The following is a 16885-nucleotide window of genomic DNA, read 5'->3' as shown; positions in this document are numbered from 1 at the left end:
GGTGAAGCCGTGTGTCGCCGGGTCACACCGCCGATGTCATACAATGTGTCATGTGTCGTACATGGCCTTACTGTGAAACTTGTGCACTGATTGGCCGCTGCATTTAGGCCGCATATGGTCAACAGCTTGTGTGTTTTTTTCAGTAGAACTCCCTTTATGTACCTTTATTCAGAGCCAGGCCGGGTTCACACCACGTAATAAACACGGCCGTATTTCATAACAACGACCATAATTGCGCAAACAACGGCCATTATTTGTGAATTAACGGCCATTGCACAATTACGGCCATTGTTATGGAATACGGCCGTGTTTTTTACGTAGTTTGAACATAGCCCCACTCTGTAAGAGCTTCCTACTCGCTGGCAGCCCTGATGCATCCATGCATTACATGCATAGCTATTCCTTTGAATAGTGATCATGTACATTGGTGATAGCCGCTGATTGGCAGGGATGACAGTAACTGTACTTGCAGCGTTCAGCTGACCACCATGCTGGGTTTATTTTAAAGTGGTATTCCAACTTAATAAAAAAGAAAAATTCTTAGCTTAGCCTGGGAGGGGTGGGGGATAAAAGCTATATACTTACCTCCCAGCATTGTTCTCCCACAGGCAGCCAACTTGCTGTGTTTGGGGCCAGTATGTGCATTGCCCATGTAGCCAATCAGTGGCTGCAAAGGTTCTCCACCTCAACTGGTGATTGGCTGAGGGGCAGCGCACAAGCTGACCACAAACACAGGAAGAAGTGCTGTTCACTGGGAGAACAGCAAGAGCATGGGAAGTATATAGGCTTTTTATGCGCCCCTTTTAAGGGAATACCCCTTTAAGGATGGACAGGTAGCTGGAACTCTTGCACGCTGCACGCACAAGTCACTGATAAACCTGCTTAACGTAGAGAAGTGCAACCAGCAGAGCCCTGTTAGAGTGACAAAGTATTCCAATGCCACTCCCAAGGTGTCTGCTTTGATCTCTCTGCATTGTTCTATTTCTGTAAAGGCACATCCCATATAAGATGGTTCTAGCGGCTCTGTAATTATGTATTCCTATAAAGATGTGGGCTGTTTGTGAAGACTGTCTAAATAAACAGATCAGAACACAACTTCCATGTATAAAGCTGCTGTATATAAATGTCAGCTGCTATGGGATTAGTGGTTATGACTGAATTCATAGATGTGGCCCAATGTAAATGTTTTCCTCTGTCTAACATATTGGAGATGGTGAATACTGTTTTATGCGTCACCTTATATTTAATGTATAATCGGTATAAATAAAAAACTGAACAAATGTTGTTCTACTGTACCCAGTCATGAATTTATGTTCAACAAGTAGGGTAGTGAAAAGTTGTAAGACAGGCCCACATGATTTTCATGGATGGGAAAGCCAGTTATCTCAGAAAATTTGCAGGTTTCAGGTGCCTCACAGACAGGCCCCAGGACCTGACAGGTAAGGAGAACAACGCTGTTCTCTTCTGTGATGACATATAGAGTTTTTTAAAAACCTGTGAGAAGTGTACCTGGTCGTGGTGGTGGGGTGTGTGTGTGTGGGGGGGGGGGATACTTGCTGTGATTGGATACTGCTTTAATGCATCAAGAGTGGCGTGGGGGTCCCAGTTCTTTCTTATAAGCTAATATTAGATAGGGGGTGCACATCTGTCACAGTAGGATCCTAATCAATTTATTCCTTTAGGTAGCTAGCCACCCGTACAGTATTTTGGTCAGTGTTTCTATTCAAAAGCAGGAGTGGAACCAACAGAGAAAAATCCTAATGGAAAGATTTTTGTGTTTTCAACCCGTTCCTGATTTTGGTTTAAAAAATTACTATGTGTGAACATCGCCTATTTCTTCCTTAAGGGTAGCTTCACACGTATCGTAACACAGCTGATTTTCTGCTGCTGATCCGCGGCAGATTTGACTGAATGAATGAACATAGCATTAAATCTGCACTGTAAAATCTGCTGCGGATCAGCGAACCAGGTCAAGGTTTGGGTTCATACTAACCCGAACCACGGCCGTTTCTAGGACCTAGTCTCCCGCACTCACCCAGTGCCGTCTTTTCCCTTGGGCAGCGCTGCTAATTGGAGGCTAAGGGCCGCAGACAGACCGAGTGTCTGGCAGCTCCCTTAGTCCGGTGGTGGCCCTCAGGCTCCAATTAGCAGCTCGGCCGCGGTGCATCTAATTCTCAGGTCCGGGGGGGGGGGGGGGTACCTGTCACGCTCCCCAGCAGCTCTTTTCTCTTATTCCGGCACAGGCAGAACGTGTGCTGCCGAGAGAGGAGTTGCTGGGGAGCCAGCACAGGTGGATTACTGTTTTTCTGGTGGGTGGGGACATTAAGGGGAGGGACGGGCTGCTATATGGGGCGCCATGGAGGGACAGGCTACTATATGGGGTATTAAAAGGGGGGGCAGGCTACTATATAAGGCACTGGCTACTATGTGGGACACTATGGGGGAGATAGGCTACTATAGGGGGACAGGCTACTGTATGGGGCACTATGGGGGGTGGACAGGCTACTATATGGGGCATTATGGGGGGGAATGGCTACTTTATGAGGCACTATTTATCAATATTTCGGGCAGAAAAAAGGTTCGGTACCAGGATTTCCTGGTATCGATACTTTATGTTAAACTGCCTAATAACGCAGCTTAACATAAAGTATGGTGCAGAGAACACGGCCGGCGGCTATCTAAGCGCCGGCCATGTTCTCTGTGTGCCGCCCCCTGCCCCCTGGTGTCCCCTCCTCCGCCCGCGCGCTCTCCGCTCCCGGCAGCGCCAAATTTAAATAGCCGACACATAGCGATCGCTAGTGCCGGCTATTTTACAGGGTAGATGCCGCTGTCACACCTGACAGCGGCATTTAACCCCTCCTGAGCCGCCCCATATGCAGTGGGAGTCTGCTGCATATGGAGCGCCCCCCCTGTTAATGACTGCTGCAGCCGGGTCCCCCGCGTTGCACCACCCCCAGGACCTGCCGATGCAATGCGGTCCCTCGCACCCTCCGGTGTCCACAATCCTGCCCCCCCCTTCCCTCGGGGTCCTCCGGTACAGTGGCACAGCAACTCCCAGCATACCTTCTTGTGGGGAGTTGTTGTGCACAAGGAGGTATGCTAGGAGTTGTTGTGTCAGGAGGCTGCTAATGCACCACAACTCCCAGCAGCACACCTTCTTGTGCACTACAACTCTCAGCATACCTACTTGGGCACAAAGGTATGCTGGGGGTTGTAGTGCACAAGGAGGTATGCTGCTGGGAGTTGTGGTGCATTAGCAGCCTCCTGACACAACAACTCCCAGCATACCTCTGTGTCCACTACAACTCCCAGCATACCTTCTTGTGGGGAGTTGCAGTGCACAAGCAGGTATGCTGGGAGTTGCAGTGCATAAGGAGGTATGCTGCTGGGAGTTGTTGTGTTAAGAGGCTAATAATGCACAACTCCCAGCAGCATACCTCCTTGTGCACTACAACCCCCATCATACCTCATTGTGCACTACAACCCCCAGCATACCTCTTTGTGCACAATGAGGTATGCTGGGAGTTGTAGTGCACAAGAAGTTGTGCTGCTGGAAGTTGTGTCAGGAGGTTGCTGCTGCACAACTGCAACTCCCAGCATACCTTCTTGTGTACTACAACTCCCAGCACACCTTCTTGTGGGGAGTTGCACACAAGGAGGAATTCTGGGGATTTGTAGTGCACAAGGAGGTATGCTGAGGGTTGTAGTGCACAAGGAGGTATGCTGGGAGTTGCAGTTGTGCAGCAGCAGCCTCCCGACACAACATCCCAGCATACCTCTTTGTGTACTACAACTGCCAGCATACCTCCTTGTGTACTGCAACTCCCAGCATACCTTCTTATGCACCACAACTCCCAGCATACCCGCTTGTGCACTACAAATCACCACAAGAAGGTATGCTGGGAGTTGTAGTGCATAAGAAGGTATACTGGGAGTTGTTGTGCACAGGGAGGTATGCTGCGGGGTAGAGGGGAATTAAAAAGTGTTAAAAAAGTTAAAATTAAAAAAAAAATCATAATAAAGGTTCTAATAATCCCTGTTCCCTTTTTTTTCAATATTCCGCCGAAAGAATTGACACGTCAGTTCTTTCCGCGGATAGCGGAATCAGCCGGCTCATAGAATGGTGTCTATGGAGCCGTCGAAAAGACGCGCGTCCGTGCGCACGTACAGGCGACGGAAATCTGAATTTATCCGCGAGAATTCCTCAGTGTAAACCCACCCTATTGCAGTGCTTCAAGGTTCAGTGCATTAAAAAAAACAAAAAAACAACAGAGGAACGTGGGTCAAAAGTAGGGACTGTCCCTCCAAAAGAGGTACAGTTGGGAGGTATAATGTCAGGAGTGATTGCACAACGTGCGCCAACACCAGGTACTTATTTATTATACTGTACTTTTTAAAATGGTTTATTATATTAATATTGCCCTAGTAGTTACGGACATAGTAAAGTACAGATGTACCAAAGATACATTATATATATGTTTTTGGAAAAAAAAAATATAAATATATATATATTTATTTCATTTTGCCAAAAAAAACAAAACCATAATAGGCTCGCTGCTATAATACACTACAGTACATATCTGTATAGCAGTGTATTATTCCTATCAGTGCTTTTGTCTCAGATCGGCTTCCGTAGCAGTCAGGTCGCGGTCCTCCGGTTGCTATATCCATCGGCCCCCGGCGCGTATATAGAGGACTCTTCCGCCCCATGTCACCTCTGTCACGTAGCCCAGACTATACACGGGTTACTAAGGAATAACTATATTGTTTGCGCTCTGTGTACGCCGCGTATCACCGAAATAGTAAACGGAGCATAAGTCACGTGACCAAGCCGCATCTATTGACATAGTCATAGCGGGAACAGTGTAGCTCTAGGCCACTTCCACCACAGATCACATGACCTTTACGTCATCACAGGTCCTTTAACCTGTAGTGTCCGGCAGGTATAGGTAAGTTAGTAGCCGGGAATATAGTAGGACGTGTATTCATACTATGTCACGTGATGCCGTTATATCTTAATACGTCTGTACATACCCGCGCATATATATATAATGTACTGATAAGTCCTGTCTATATAGATGTCTATATAGATGTATGTATATGAGGATGCAGTCCTGTGCCTCCCGGCTGTTCCTCTATTGTGATGCTGGTCAGGCCCGCAGCTCACCTATCAGGTAGTGGTGAGAGTAAGTTGTGTATGGTCACCAGTGAGTATAGGTGCAGCAGGCATCGGTGTTCTGCATCTCTGGGCTTATTACACCTCAACAGCATCACATAGTCCATAAGGAGGGTACAACCTTATATAGATGGATTGTCACCATATCTGCCTGTCATACATCTACAGGTAGCTGGGGACAGATATGCTCCTGGATTAGGAGGTGACAGGGGATCTGCTGTGCTTGTCAAACATACATACATATATACCTACACACACACACACACACACACGTATACCTACATACATATATACCTACACACACACACACACGTATACCTACATACATATATACCCACACACACACACACACACACGTATACCTACATACATATATACCTACACACACACACACACGTATACCTACATACATATATACCTACACACACACACACGTATACCTACATACATATATACCTACACACACACACACACACACACACACGTATACCTACATACATATATACCCACACACACACGTATACCTACATACATATATACCTACACACACACACACGTATACCTACATACATATATACCTACACACACACACACGTATACCTACATACATATATACCTACACACACACACACGTATACCTACATACATATATACCTACACACACACACACACACACACACACGTATACCTACATACATATATACCCACACACACACGTATACCTACATACATATATACCTACACACACACACACGTATACCTACATACATATATACCTACACACACACACACACGTATACCTACATACATATATACCTACACACACACACACGTATACCTACATACATATATACCTACACACACACACACACACGTATACCTACATACATATATACCTACACACACACACACACACGTATACCTACATACATATATACCCACACACACACACACACACGTATACCTACATACATGTATACCTCCATACACACACACACACACGTATACCTACATACATATATACCTACATACACACACATACTTATATACAGACGTATACATACATTCATACACACACACACACGTACTTATATACAGACGTATTCATACACACACATATATGCCTGCATACATACATATAAAATATATACCTACATACATACACACACATACATATACATGCACACCTTCTTACATATACACAAACATATGCATGCATACCTAGATACATATACATATGTACCTACATACGTAGGGTTGTTAGAGCAGAAACGTCATTTTTTGAAATGCAGTGCAAAATAAAATAATCTTTATTCATTGAATGGATGCGGTCTCCAAGCTTTGTTTTTTTGCTGGATTGAGAATCAGGTGTGGGCTGACCTGAATGGTGACTGTGCACCCATTAGATAAGAGACAGGTAAATTGGGGGAGATTTATCAAACTGGTGTAAAATAGAATTGTCTTAGTTGCCCCTAGCAACCAATCAGATTCCACCTTTCATTTTTTTAAAGAATCTGTGAGAAATGAAAAGTGGAATCTGATTGGTTGCTAGGGGCAACTGAGCCAGTTATACTTTTACACCAGTTTGATAAATCTCCCCCAATTTGTTTTATTTCTTAGAACGGTTTTGTGACATTCCTCCTTGACAGCTGAGTGTTACCATCCCTGTTGTCGGTTTGGTGCATTGTAAATAATGTGACACTGTCTTTCTGTTTGCACCGTGTGTATAAGAACAGCGTTTGCCAAACCCACCAGATAATCAGGGGTGTCTGGCAGTGGGTTACTTATAACTCCCCATTGTGAATCCATGCATGCTTGGTTAATATCCCGAGTGTGTATGAATATGGATAGCATGAGAGGAATAGTTATTGAAGGTGTACAAAAGACCCTACCCTGCTGTTATGTTCCCCATAGATTCGGAATGCAGACTTTCTTACCCTCATCCTCTCCGTTTAAATCCTCTGTTCTATTAATATGTAAATTAGGTGGTTTAGTGCACTGGGGGTACGTCTCTATCCCTCAGTACACCAATATGATCCGGCAGCCTGCCCCCTCCTCATAAATATTCACCTGCTACTCTACAGTGATGTCACTCATTGGAGAGCGGAAATTGGGAATGCAAGTTCCCATTCATCTGATAGAGTCATGTAAGATAGATGCCATATAAATGGATGCTCTTTCTTCCGGCAGGTGAGGGATGCCTGCCTGCTTTGTCCATGGTTGTTGGTATCACTGGAAGAAAGATGATGACGTCATCCTCCATTCTTTTCCTCATGAATTTGAGCTGATTAAGAATTGGCTTCTCCACCTGCACCAGGAGCTTGGTGACATAGACCAGCTCGCCGAGAAGATATCCCATTCTACGAAAGGATCTTACAGGATTTGCTCCAAACACTTTACGTCAAAAGATTATGAGGTGAGGGGAAGTTCAAGACTTCTTAAAAAATCCTCCTTTCCCTCCATTTTTCCAAAAGTATTACCATCTTCACATAATCGGAGAAGGAAGAAGAAGAGAAATCCTTTTACCCACCTGAACACCGATGTCTTTAATGAAGAGGACTTGGCATTTGCCCAGAGGCTGATGTTAATGCCTGAAAGCCCATTTTTTTCTACAGGTGGGAATAACTTTTTGTCTGAACATTCCTACTCGTCTGTCTCTCGAGAAGGAACTTCTTTTACGCAGAGCGTTGGAACCAATACAGAATATTTTCCAGATCAAAGGCATAAAAATATACAAACCTATCATCTCATCCGCAGAAGCAGCAAAAAAATACAAGTGTGTCGGCAGCCGTCACAACGCAGCTTTGGGATCCAGTGTAGTGTGGTGCCGCTGCCGCCTCTGCAGTGCTTTACAACTTCTGGAAACAATACCAGGAAATGCTCAAGTCCACCTGCCGATCCTGTGTATATTCCAGTGGAAGAGGAGGAGGATGAAGATGATGTAGAGGAGGAGGATGTTATGGAAAACTATGGCGAGGATGTGGTGGAGGATGACATAGAGGAAGTGGAAGATGATAGTCAATTGATACTAAACTTAGATATCGGTCTTGACCCAGCTGACGTGAACAGGTCCTGTCTTTATGGAACCATCACAAGGGGAAAGAGCGATCCTGTAACAAAATTCAGCGAGTCTACGCTGCCAAATAACTCTTCAGGTCCTTATTCATCTCCTCTATGGGTCAGTCGGCTTGTTGATAAAAATATGGCATTGGAAAGCCACCCGCACTTCCTAACCCAGCAGAAGAGAGGCGGGAGATGGTTATCGGTACCAAGTACTGATGTCAGGGTTTCTAGGTAGGTAGTTTTAGAAAAACATAGCCACTTTGTTCCACAAACAGCCCTACTCTTGTTCTCAGGTTGTGTGCGGTGTTGCAGCAGAGTTCCATTAAACTGAATGAAGTTGAGTTGTAATGACACACACAACCTGAGGACAGGGGTGGCGCTGATTTTGAAATAAAACAGCTATGTTTTTCAGAACCCTTTTAAGGGTACGTTCACACTTACCGGATCCGCAGCTGATTTTCTGCTGCGGATCTGCAGCAGATTTCATTTAAATAACTGAACACAGCATCAAATCTGCTGCAGATCTGCTGCGGATCCTGTAGGTGTGAACGCACCCTAAGGCTGAGAATTAACGGGTCAGTTCCACTTATCTTTTCTTTGTTGGCATGGTCATACATCCGCTGACATTACTTGTAGTTCTTTACATCCTGATCACTGACAAAGAACACTTCAGTAATGAATATGATATGTCAGTGGATGCAAATCACTATAAATAGATAAAAAAAATAGAAATTCTTTTCTCTTCCATCTTCCTGCAGTACAGAATCTTCCCTGATGAATTCTCCACATAGACTACTTCACAGTTCAAAGGTCTTTTCCTTGAATGGCCGACTGAAGATGCATACAAGGAACAAGATGGCAGAGAAGATGTTAAACCTCACCCTGGAGGTCATCTTCCTGCTGAGTGGGCAGGTAAGGAATTCTGGGAATTATGTCATGTGACAATGTTGCAACTCTTTAAACAAGATTGACTAGATAGCGGAAGAACTGTACATAATGATATTTATAGGATTCTCTTTTTGTCAATAGGATTTTACAGTTATGAATAAGTCATCTGGGGAGTATTTAACGCCCAGAAGTTGCCCTCATCTGTCGGAGGGATATGGCATCTCGGAGCCTCCACTAAATGAACTGAATATCATGGAACTTACCTACAGAATCATTGAGCTGCTGACTGGAGAGGTGAGCGCTGCTGGGAATGCTGGGACATTCCACTGTAATACCAGAGGAATCATGTGTCAGTATGATGACTGTATCGTTGCATGCATTAGGTGTCTTTAAGGTATCAGGATGTCGCAGTCTGTCTCTCCATGGAGGAGTGGGAATATTTAGGAAGACATAAAGTCCTGTACAAGGATGTCATGATGGGGACTCATCAGATTTTTACATCGTTGGGTAAGATTAGACTTTTATTCTGATGGCCACAACTGATTGTAACATAAAATACATTAAAGGGGTATTCCAATCAAACGTAAAAACAAATCTTTTCATATGTTGCTGCTAATAGTGAGACTAACAATTCCTTCCATAATAATTATTCTCTATTCAGTCTAGACAAAAAAAACTGTGTATGAGCTTTTCTCTCAGTCTCCCCCTCTTTTCTGAGAAAACTGATGTAAACAAGTTCCCATCTGCAACTTTGTAGCATCTCTGTGATGACTGGTGGATTAATCAGTGAGTTCATCAGCCACATGATCTGAGATTAACCCTCCCAGCATTAAAAAGAAACTACAAAGTTGCAGAAAAAGCCGTCCAGGGACTTGTTTACATTAGAAGGGAGAGGGGAGAGAGAAAAGCTCACACTAAGTTTTTTGTGTCTTCAGCAGAAAGCAACAGCTGACAACTGGGAGAAGGAGGCTGAATAGATAACCACCATGGAATGTATTGTTAGTCTCACCATGGGCAGCAACATAAGAAAAGTTATGTTTGAGTGGAATACCCCTTTAAGTCACCATGTGTTTCTTACAGATGGATCAAAAGAAAGAAATACATCCACAATATTGCCCAGGCTTCAGGATTGCTCAGAGGAAAATCAAATTGCCACAAAGGATCATGAGGTAGATGTCACTAAATGTCAACTAGAACATATACTACATCATCTATATGTTTATTATTGTTTGTGCTTATGAATCAGGGTGAAGATTTCATTGTTGTTAAAGTTGAAAACACGGAGGATGAAGAAACTGTGTATATGTTGGGAGAACAGCAGCGCAAGGAAGAGGAAATTCCTGTTGCTTTCTACTCGGGTGAGTAACAGCCATATAATGCAGAATCCCAACTTGTCCTTGGTCCATCACCCCTTATTCATAGAAAGTTCATATGCTCCACTTTTATATATGCAATGTTCCTGCCAATAGCTTATCTTCTTGCCCTACATTTGAAGCGCCTCTTCATCTGGGTCACATCGGTGCATGGTTACAAAAGTTAAGACATGACCGTGATCTGATGTGCAGTGTGATATAGGGAGAAGCTACATGACTTTCTGGAGGGCAGAGTAAGATAAAATACATAGGTGATTATGTATACTGAACTGACAGCAGTCTCTGTGAGAGGTGTTCACATACGATCATGTCCCTGAGCACTTTTTAGTATCTCTATTTTTTAACCATTCAGGTTCAAGTTCAACATCTTCTCAGTTAAACACTCTTCTTAACCTGATCCAAAAGTCTGACCCATCAGAGAACGGCAGGGATGAGATGACCAAGAGAATACTGAATCTCACCTTAAAGATTATCTACTTGCTGACCGGAGAGGTGAGAAGACATGACTGTATAGGTGAGGTATTATTAAAACGTATATAGTGATGTTTATCAGTGTCTTTCTCCATACACAGGATTACACAGTAGAGAAGAAGACATCTGGTGAGTGTCTGACCTCTGGTATGTCAGGAGGATGGAGTGGGAGCCTGAACCCGCACACACTGGTACATGAGAGCGTCAAGCAGAAGATCCTCAGATTTGCCAACAGAATTTTATATCTCCTAACTGGAGAGGTGAGCAATGGTACAGTGCTGCTCAGTAACAACATGGGAGATGCCTGGATGATGACTGTATCATTGTGTGTGTCAGGTTCCTATAAGGTGTCAAGAAGGTACTGTCCATTTCTCCATGGAGGAGTGGGAGTACTTAGAAGGACACAAGGATCTTTACAAGGATGTCATGATGGAGACTCATCAACCCCTTACTTTAATGGGTGAGTAGAGATTCTTTGATATTAAAGGAGAAGTCCGGTGAAAATTTTTGTATTGTATTGCCCCCCAAAAGTTATACAAATCCCCAGTATACATTTATTACAGGAATTGCACATAAAGTGCTTTTTCCCTGCACTTACTACTGCGTCAAGGCTTCACTTCCTGGATAAAACGGTGATGTCACGTCCCGACTCCCAGTGCTGTGCGGGCTGTGGCTGCTGGAGAGGATGATGGCAGGGGGACACTGAGGGACACAAGGCACTGGAGGGACACTGAGCATCCCTCTGCCATCATCCTCTCCAGCAGCCACAGCCCACACAGCTCTGGGAGTCGGGTCATGACATCACCATTTTATCCAGGAAGTGAAGCCTTGATGCAGTAATAAGTGCAGGGAAAAAAGCACTATATGTGCATTTCCCGTAATAAGTGTATATTGGTGATTTGTATAACTTTTGGGGGGCAATACAATACTTTAATAAAAATTCTCATCAGACTTCTCTTTTAAGTACTTTTATACAGAACAGTCAGTCACCATGTGCCTCTCCTACAGATGGTTTTAAAAAGATAAATACACCAGAGGGATGTCCCAGTCCTGCTTATTCCCAGGACTGTCAAGAAGATGATTATGATGTCCCACTGGATCATCAGGTAGGTGAAACAGAGGTCTCACCTATTACCAACCTGTTTCTAGGAAGATGATAGTCAATTGATGCTAAACTTAGATATCGGTCTTGACCCAGCTGACGTGAACAGGTCCTGTCTTTATGGAACCATCACAAGGGGAAACAGCGATCCTGTAACAAAATCCAGCGGGTCGACGCTGCCAATTAACTCTTCAGATTCTCATTCAACTCCTCTATGCGTCAGTCAGCTTGTTGATAAAAATATGGCAGCGGAAAGCCACCCGCACTTCCTAACCCAGCAGAAGAGAGGCGGGAGATGGTTATCGGTACCAAGTACTGATGTCAGGGTTTCTGGGTAGGTAGTATTAGAAAAACATAGACACTTTGTTCCACAAACAGCCCTACTCTTGTTCTCACGTTCTGTGCTGTGTTGCAGCTGAGTTCCATTAAAGTAAATGAAGTTGAGTTGTAATGTCACACACAACCTGAGGACAGGGGTGGAAAAAAGCACTATATGTGCATTTCCCGTAATAAGTGTATATTGGTGATTTGTATAACTTTTGGGGGCAATACAATACTTTAATAAAAATTCTCATCAGACTTCTCTTCTAAGTACTTTTATACAGAACAGTCGGTCACCATGTGCCTCTCCTACAGATGGTTTTAAAAAGAGAAATACACCAGAGGGATGTCCCAGTCCTGGATCATCAGGTAGGTGAAACAGAGGTCTCACCTATTACCAACCTGTTTCTAGGACCTGCAGACATGGCCTGACAAGTCAATAACCTGGTTGTTACCTTTTATAAAGCTTGTGGCCTTCAAAGTTATAAAATAAGGTTAAAGTTTCAAAAAGGTGGAGCTGAGGTACTTGCTGTGGCACTTACGCAGCTTGGTCCTGTCTCCTTGACGCTTTAGCCAAGTATAAAAGCCTAATTTTATAACTTCTCTAAAGGCCATCATCTTTATAGGTAACATTTATGTTATAGGACCATTATCTGTCACCCCAGGTCTGCAGCTCATAGTGTGCAGATGGGCCAACCTTTTTATTTAGGGAATGAATAAATGGTATATTTAGAAATTTTTGCATATTTAACTTTTTATTATTTACCAGGAGGGACATGATTTTTTTATTGTTAAAGTTGAAGATGTAGAGGAAGAAGGAATATATGTTGTGGGTGAAGACCACTGTAAAGAGGAAGACATACCTACAGATACTGGCACAGGTACCAAGGGGTTCTTGGCATTGAGAATTGTTACATAGAACCTTTAGTATTAATTAGGCATCATCATTAGGGATGAGCAGATTTACAGTAAGAACAAAGCGAAATTTCCCAGGACTGGATCAATCCTTTCCCAACACCTGGTGGCACAGACATCAAAGCCAGCAGCCTGACAAGCTGCCGGACGAACCTATTGAAGCCCCTCACTTTGTTCTTAGGGCAGCTTTACCCACAACGGATTGCTGTGGAAATCTTGTGGGTTCTGCACGGAGATCTGGTGCAATCCAAGGTCCTGTCATTTCCCATGTGAATACATACTTGCAGCGGATCTTTCAGTATGTAAGTCACCCATGCTGCCTGCACATACATCACCTGTCTTCAATCCGGCTTGCTGCACAGGGTCCCGGCTTCCTGCTCTCCCGCCCAGCCAATCAGTACGTTGCCTAGCTGCTGGTGCTGGTATAGCAGGCAGCCCTCATTGGATAGGCATCCCTTAGACACCCAGGAGGCTGGCAGGTGTATCTCCCGCGGCGGCTGTTTGAAGGTCACGGCGATGGATGCAGGTGTAGCGGGTAGCACCAGAGGCTGTGTGGCGGTGGCCTGGAGCAATGGTCCCTGAGTAGCCTGTCGGCGGCGGGGAGCGGGGTTTTTTTCAAGCAGATGCTGGTGTGTGCAGAATGAGTGGGGCAGGCAGGCGCCATGTACAGAACAGAGCTTGGGATTTTTTATTTATTTTTTAACGAATGTGTGATTTTCAAAAAAATTAAGTCGTGAGCCACCTTTAGGGAGAACTAATCAAAATAATTTGATAAATCACCCAGCCCTACCTTACATATTATATTATTACAGTTATGATTTTTCCTTGTTGCCAAATGTAATTTTTTTTTTTTTTTTTGCTTCTAGAACATGAAATGAAATATTCATGTGACGACTGCAACAAGATGTTTGCTGATGAACTGTATCTTGTTGAACATCAAAAAACTCACTTGGAGGAGAAGCCGTATATATGTTCAGAATGTGGGGAGTGTTTTATACATAGTCAAGACCTCGAGGGACATCAGAGCACCCATAGAGAGGAGAAGCCGTTTCCATGTCTGGAATGTGGGAAATGCTTTTTTCAAAACTCTGATCTTTTTAAACATCAAAAAACTCACACAGTGGAAAGACCCTTTTCATGTTCAGAATGTGAGATATCTTTTACCAAGGAATCCTATCTTGTTAAACATCAAAAAGCTCATACAGAGGAGAAACCATTTACATGTTCAGATTGTGGGAAGTCGTTTACACTTAAACTTTATCTTGAAAATCATCAGAAAATTCACACACTAGAGAAGTCATGTTCATGTGCTGAATGTGGGAAATGTTTCAGTAAGAATTCGGACCTTGTTGTACATCACAGATTTCACACAGGTGAGAAGCCTTTTTCCTGTCCGGAATGTGGAAAATGCTTTTCGCAGAAATCTGATCTAGCAAAGCATCAGAGATTCCACACAGGCGAGAAGCCATTTTTATGTTTAGACTGTCGGAAACGTTTTTCCCAGAAATCAGACCTGGTTAAACATCAGAGAACTCACACGGGAGAGAGGCCCTTTTCATGTACAGAATGTGGGAAAAGGTTTACCCAGAAATCCGTTCTTGTTCAGCATCAGCGAATTCACACAGGGGAGAAACCATTTTCATGTACAGAATGTGGAAAATGTTTTACGCACCGATCAAATTTTATGAAACATCTGGTTCTTCACACACGCTAAAGTGTCACTAAAACTATAATGCCACAAAGTTATTTATCTTTTATCATGTTCATTGATACCTATTGAAGAAAGATGAATGCACTGTATTAATGGAGATGAGGTTTCACCTTTAGTAAATCCTTCTTGTTGCAGTTTTATTAAACAAGCTTTTCATATAGTTCTCTTAACCCGATGGATGAATCAACTGCAGGTCAGGTTATTGACCTGTCCATCGTTTTTCCTGTCATCACTGAACTGAAATAAAGAAATCTAATATACGTGTGAGCAACATTAGGAAGGTTCCTACTAGGGCTGGGCGGTATACCCCAAAAATACCGATACCGTCACTGGCGTCGGTTAACCGACTTCAACTTAGCCAGGACGGTAATTGCGGTATTTTTGTATTTTTATGTCCCCGCGCCCGTCCTGTCAGAGCCCCACGCGCGCACACACACAAGCGGCCCGGCACGAGCGCTGCACGTCATGTGCAGGGACGCCGGCATCGGTGCGGGAGCTGAAGGAGCAGCAGGGCCCAGGTGACCGCCCGCACCGCCCCCGTCTGGTCCAAGCAACCATCTCCCCACCCCCCTATGCGCGCACCTGTCCGCCCTCTCCGAGGCCCCGTCCTGCCGCACCGTCCATGCGCCCACCACCCGTCCGGTCCGGCGTCCCTGCTCACTGAGGGGAGTACAGGACAGCCGCCCTCACGTGCTGCTGCTCCTCCAGCTCTGACATGGCCGCGTCCCTGCACACACAGGACAACGTGTGCAGCGCTCGCCGGCCGGGTGTGGGGGGGGGGGGCGCTCGGACGGGACTGTGCTGGTCCCCCCTCCCGGATCAGTCCTGTCCGAGCGTTCCCCCCCCCCATGTCAGAGCTGGAGGTAGAGGAGCAGCACTTAGGAGCAGCTGACCTGTCATCTCATCCCCTCAGTAACAGTACAGGAGTGCAACATAGGAGGAATAATGTGCTGCAGCAGGCAGGATAACTTATAGTTGTGTGTGCTATCCTGCCTGCTGCAGCCCATCCATTCCTCCTATGTTACAGTCCTGTACTGTTACTGGGGGGACTGCAGTCATACACCCATGTCTGCGCCCCCCCCCCCCCCCCGGTACAGTCATACACCGCTGTCCGCGCCCCCCCCCCTATACAGTCATAGACCCCTGTCTCCCCCCCCCCCCCCTGTATAGTCATACACCCCTGTCTCCCCCCCCCCCCTGTACAGTCATAGACCCCTGTCTCCCCCCCCATGTATAGTCATACACCCCTGTCTCCCACCCCTGTACAGTCATACACCCCTGTCCGCCCCCCTGTATAGTCATACACCCCTGTCCCTCCCGTATAGTCATACACCCCTGTCCCCCCCCGTATAGTCATACACCCCTGTCCCCCCCGTATAGTCATACACCCCTGTCCCCCCCGTATAGTCATACACCCCTGTATAGTAACACACCCCTATCTTGCCCCCCCGTATAGTCATACACCCCTGTCCGCCGTCCCTGTATAGTCATACACCCCTATCCCCCCTGTATAGTCATACACCCCTATCCCCCCTGTATAGTCATACACCCCTATCCCCCCCTGTATAGTCATACACCCCTATCCCCCCTGTATAGTCATACACCCCTATCCCCCCCTGTATAGTCATACACCCCTGTATAGTAACACACCCCTATCTTGCCCCCCCGTATAGTCATACACCCCTGTCCGCCGTCCCTGTATAGTCATACACCCCTATCCCCCCCTGTATAGTCATACACCCCTATCCCCCCTGTATAGTCATACACCCCTATCCCCCCTGTATAGTCATACACCCCTATCCCCCCTGTATAGTCATACACCCCTATCCCCCCTGTATAGTCATACACCCCTATCCCCCCCTGTA

At 45.2% G+C, this 16885-nt stretch overlaps 1 protein-coding gene across 4 annotated transcripts; it reads left to right on the top strand.

Moving 5' to 3' along the window:
- Positions 1-4659: 4659 nt before the first annotated feature.
- LOC138799562 (zinc finger protein 154-like) lies at positions 4660-15788 on the top strand. 4 transcript variants are annotated; one of them, XM_069980915.1, is made up of 14 exons: positions 4660-4949; positions 7367-8470; positions 8998-9151; positions 9269-9421; positions 9511-9634; positions 10208-10296; positions 10374-10485; positions 10853-10992; positions 11073-11231; positions 11308-11431; positions 11980-12077; positions 12710-12763; positions 13164-13275; positions 14176-15788. In XM_069980915.1, exons 2-14 carry the CDS (start codon positions 7374-7376, stop codon positions 15021-15023), a joined length of 3264 nt encoding a protein of 1087 aa, XP_069837016.1. In that variant the 5' UTR covers positions 4660-4949; positions 7367-7373; the 3' UTR covers positions 15024-15788. The 4 variants fall into 4 exon arrangements, with proteins under 4 accessions (XP_069837016.1, XP_069837019.1, XP_069837017.1 ...); XM_069980916.1 differs by lacking the exon at positions 4660-4949 and adding an exon at positions 5091-5174; XM_069980918.1 differs by lacking the exon at positions 7367-8470 and having other exon boundaries at positions 4665-4949.
- The last annotated feature ends 1097 nt before the right edge of the window (positions 15789-16885 follow it).

This window comes from Dendropsophus ebraccatus, chromosome 8, assembly GCF_027789765.1.
Source record: "Dendropsophus ebraccatus isolate aDenEbr1 chromosome 8, aDenEbr1.pat, whole genome shotgun sequence".
Taxonomy (NCBI): domain Eukaryota; kingdom Metazoa; phylum Chordata; class Amphibia; order Anura; family Hylidae; genus Dendropsophus; species Dendropsophus ebraccatus.
The sequence above is the reverse complement of the archived record's forward strand: the minus strand, read 5'-3'. Positions and strand labels throughout refer to the sequence as shown.

What these genes read in the sequence shown, in the direction of transcription:
- LOC138799562 (XM_069980915.1), top strand. Translation starts at nt 7,374, where the DNA reads ATGCCTGCCTGCTTTGTCCATGGTTGTTGGTATCACTGGAAGAAAGAT. An exon ending in TCTACTTGCTGACCGGAGAG is followed by an intron (nt 10,993 to 11,072) that starts GTGAGAAGACAT and finishes CTCCATACACAG; the next exon opens with GATTACACAGTAGAGAAGAA. An exon ending in TCAACCCCTTACTTTAATGG is followed by an intron (nt 11,432 to 11,979) that starts GTGAGTAGAGAT and finishes CCTCTCCTACAG; the next exon opens with ATGGTTTTAAAAAGATAAAT.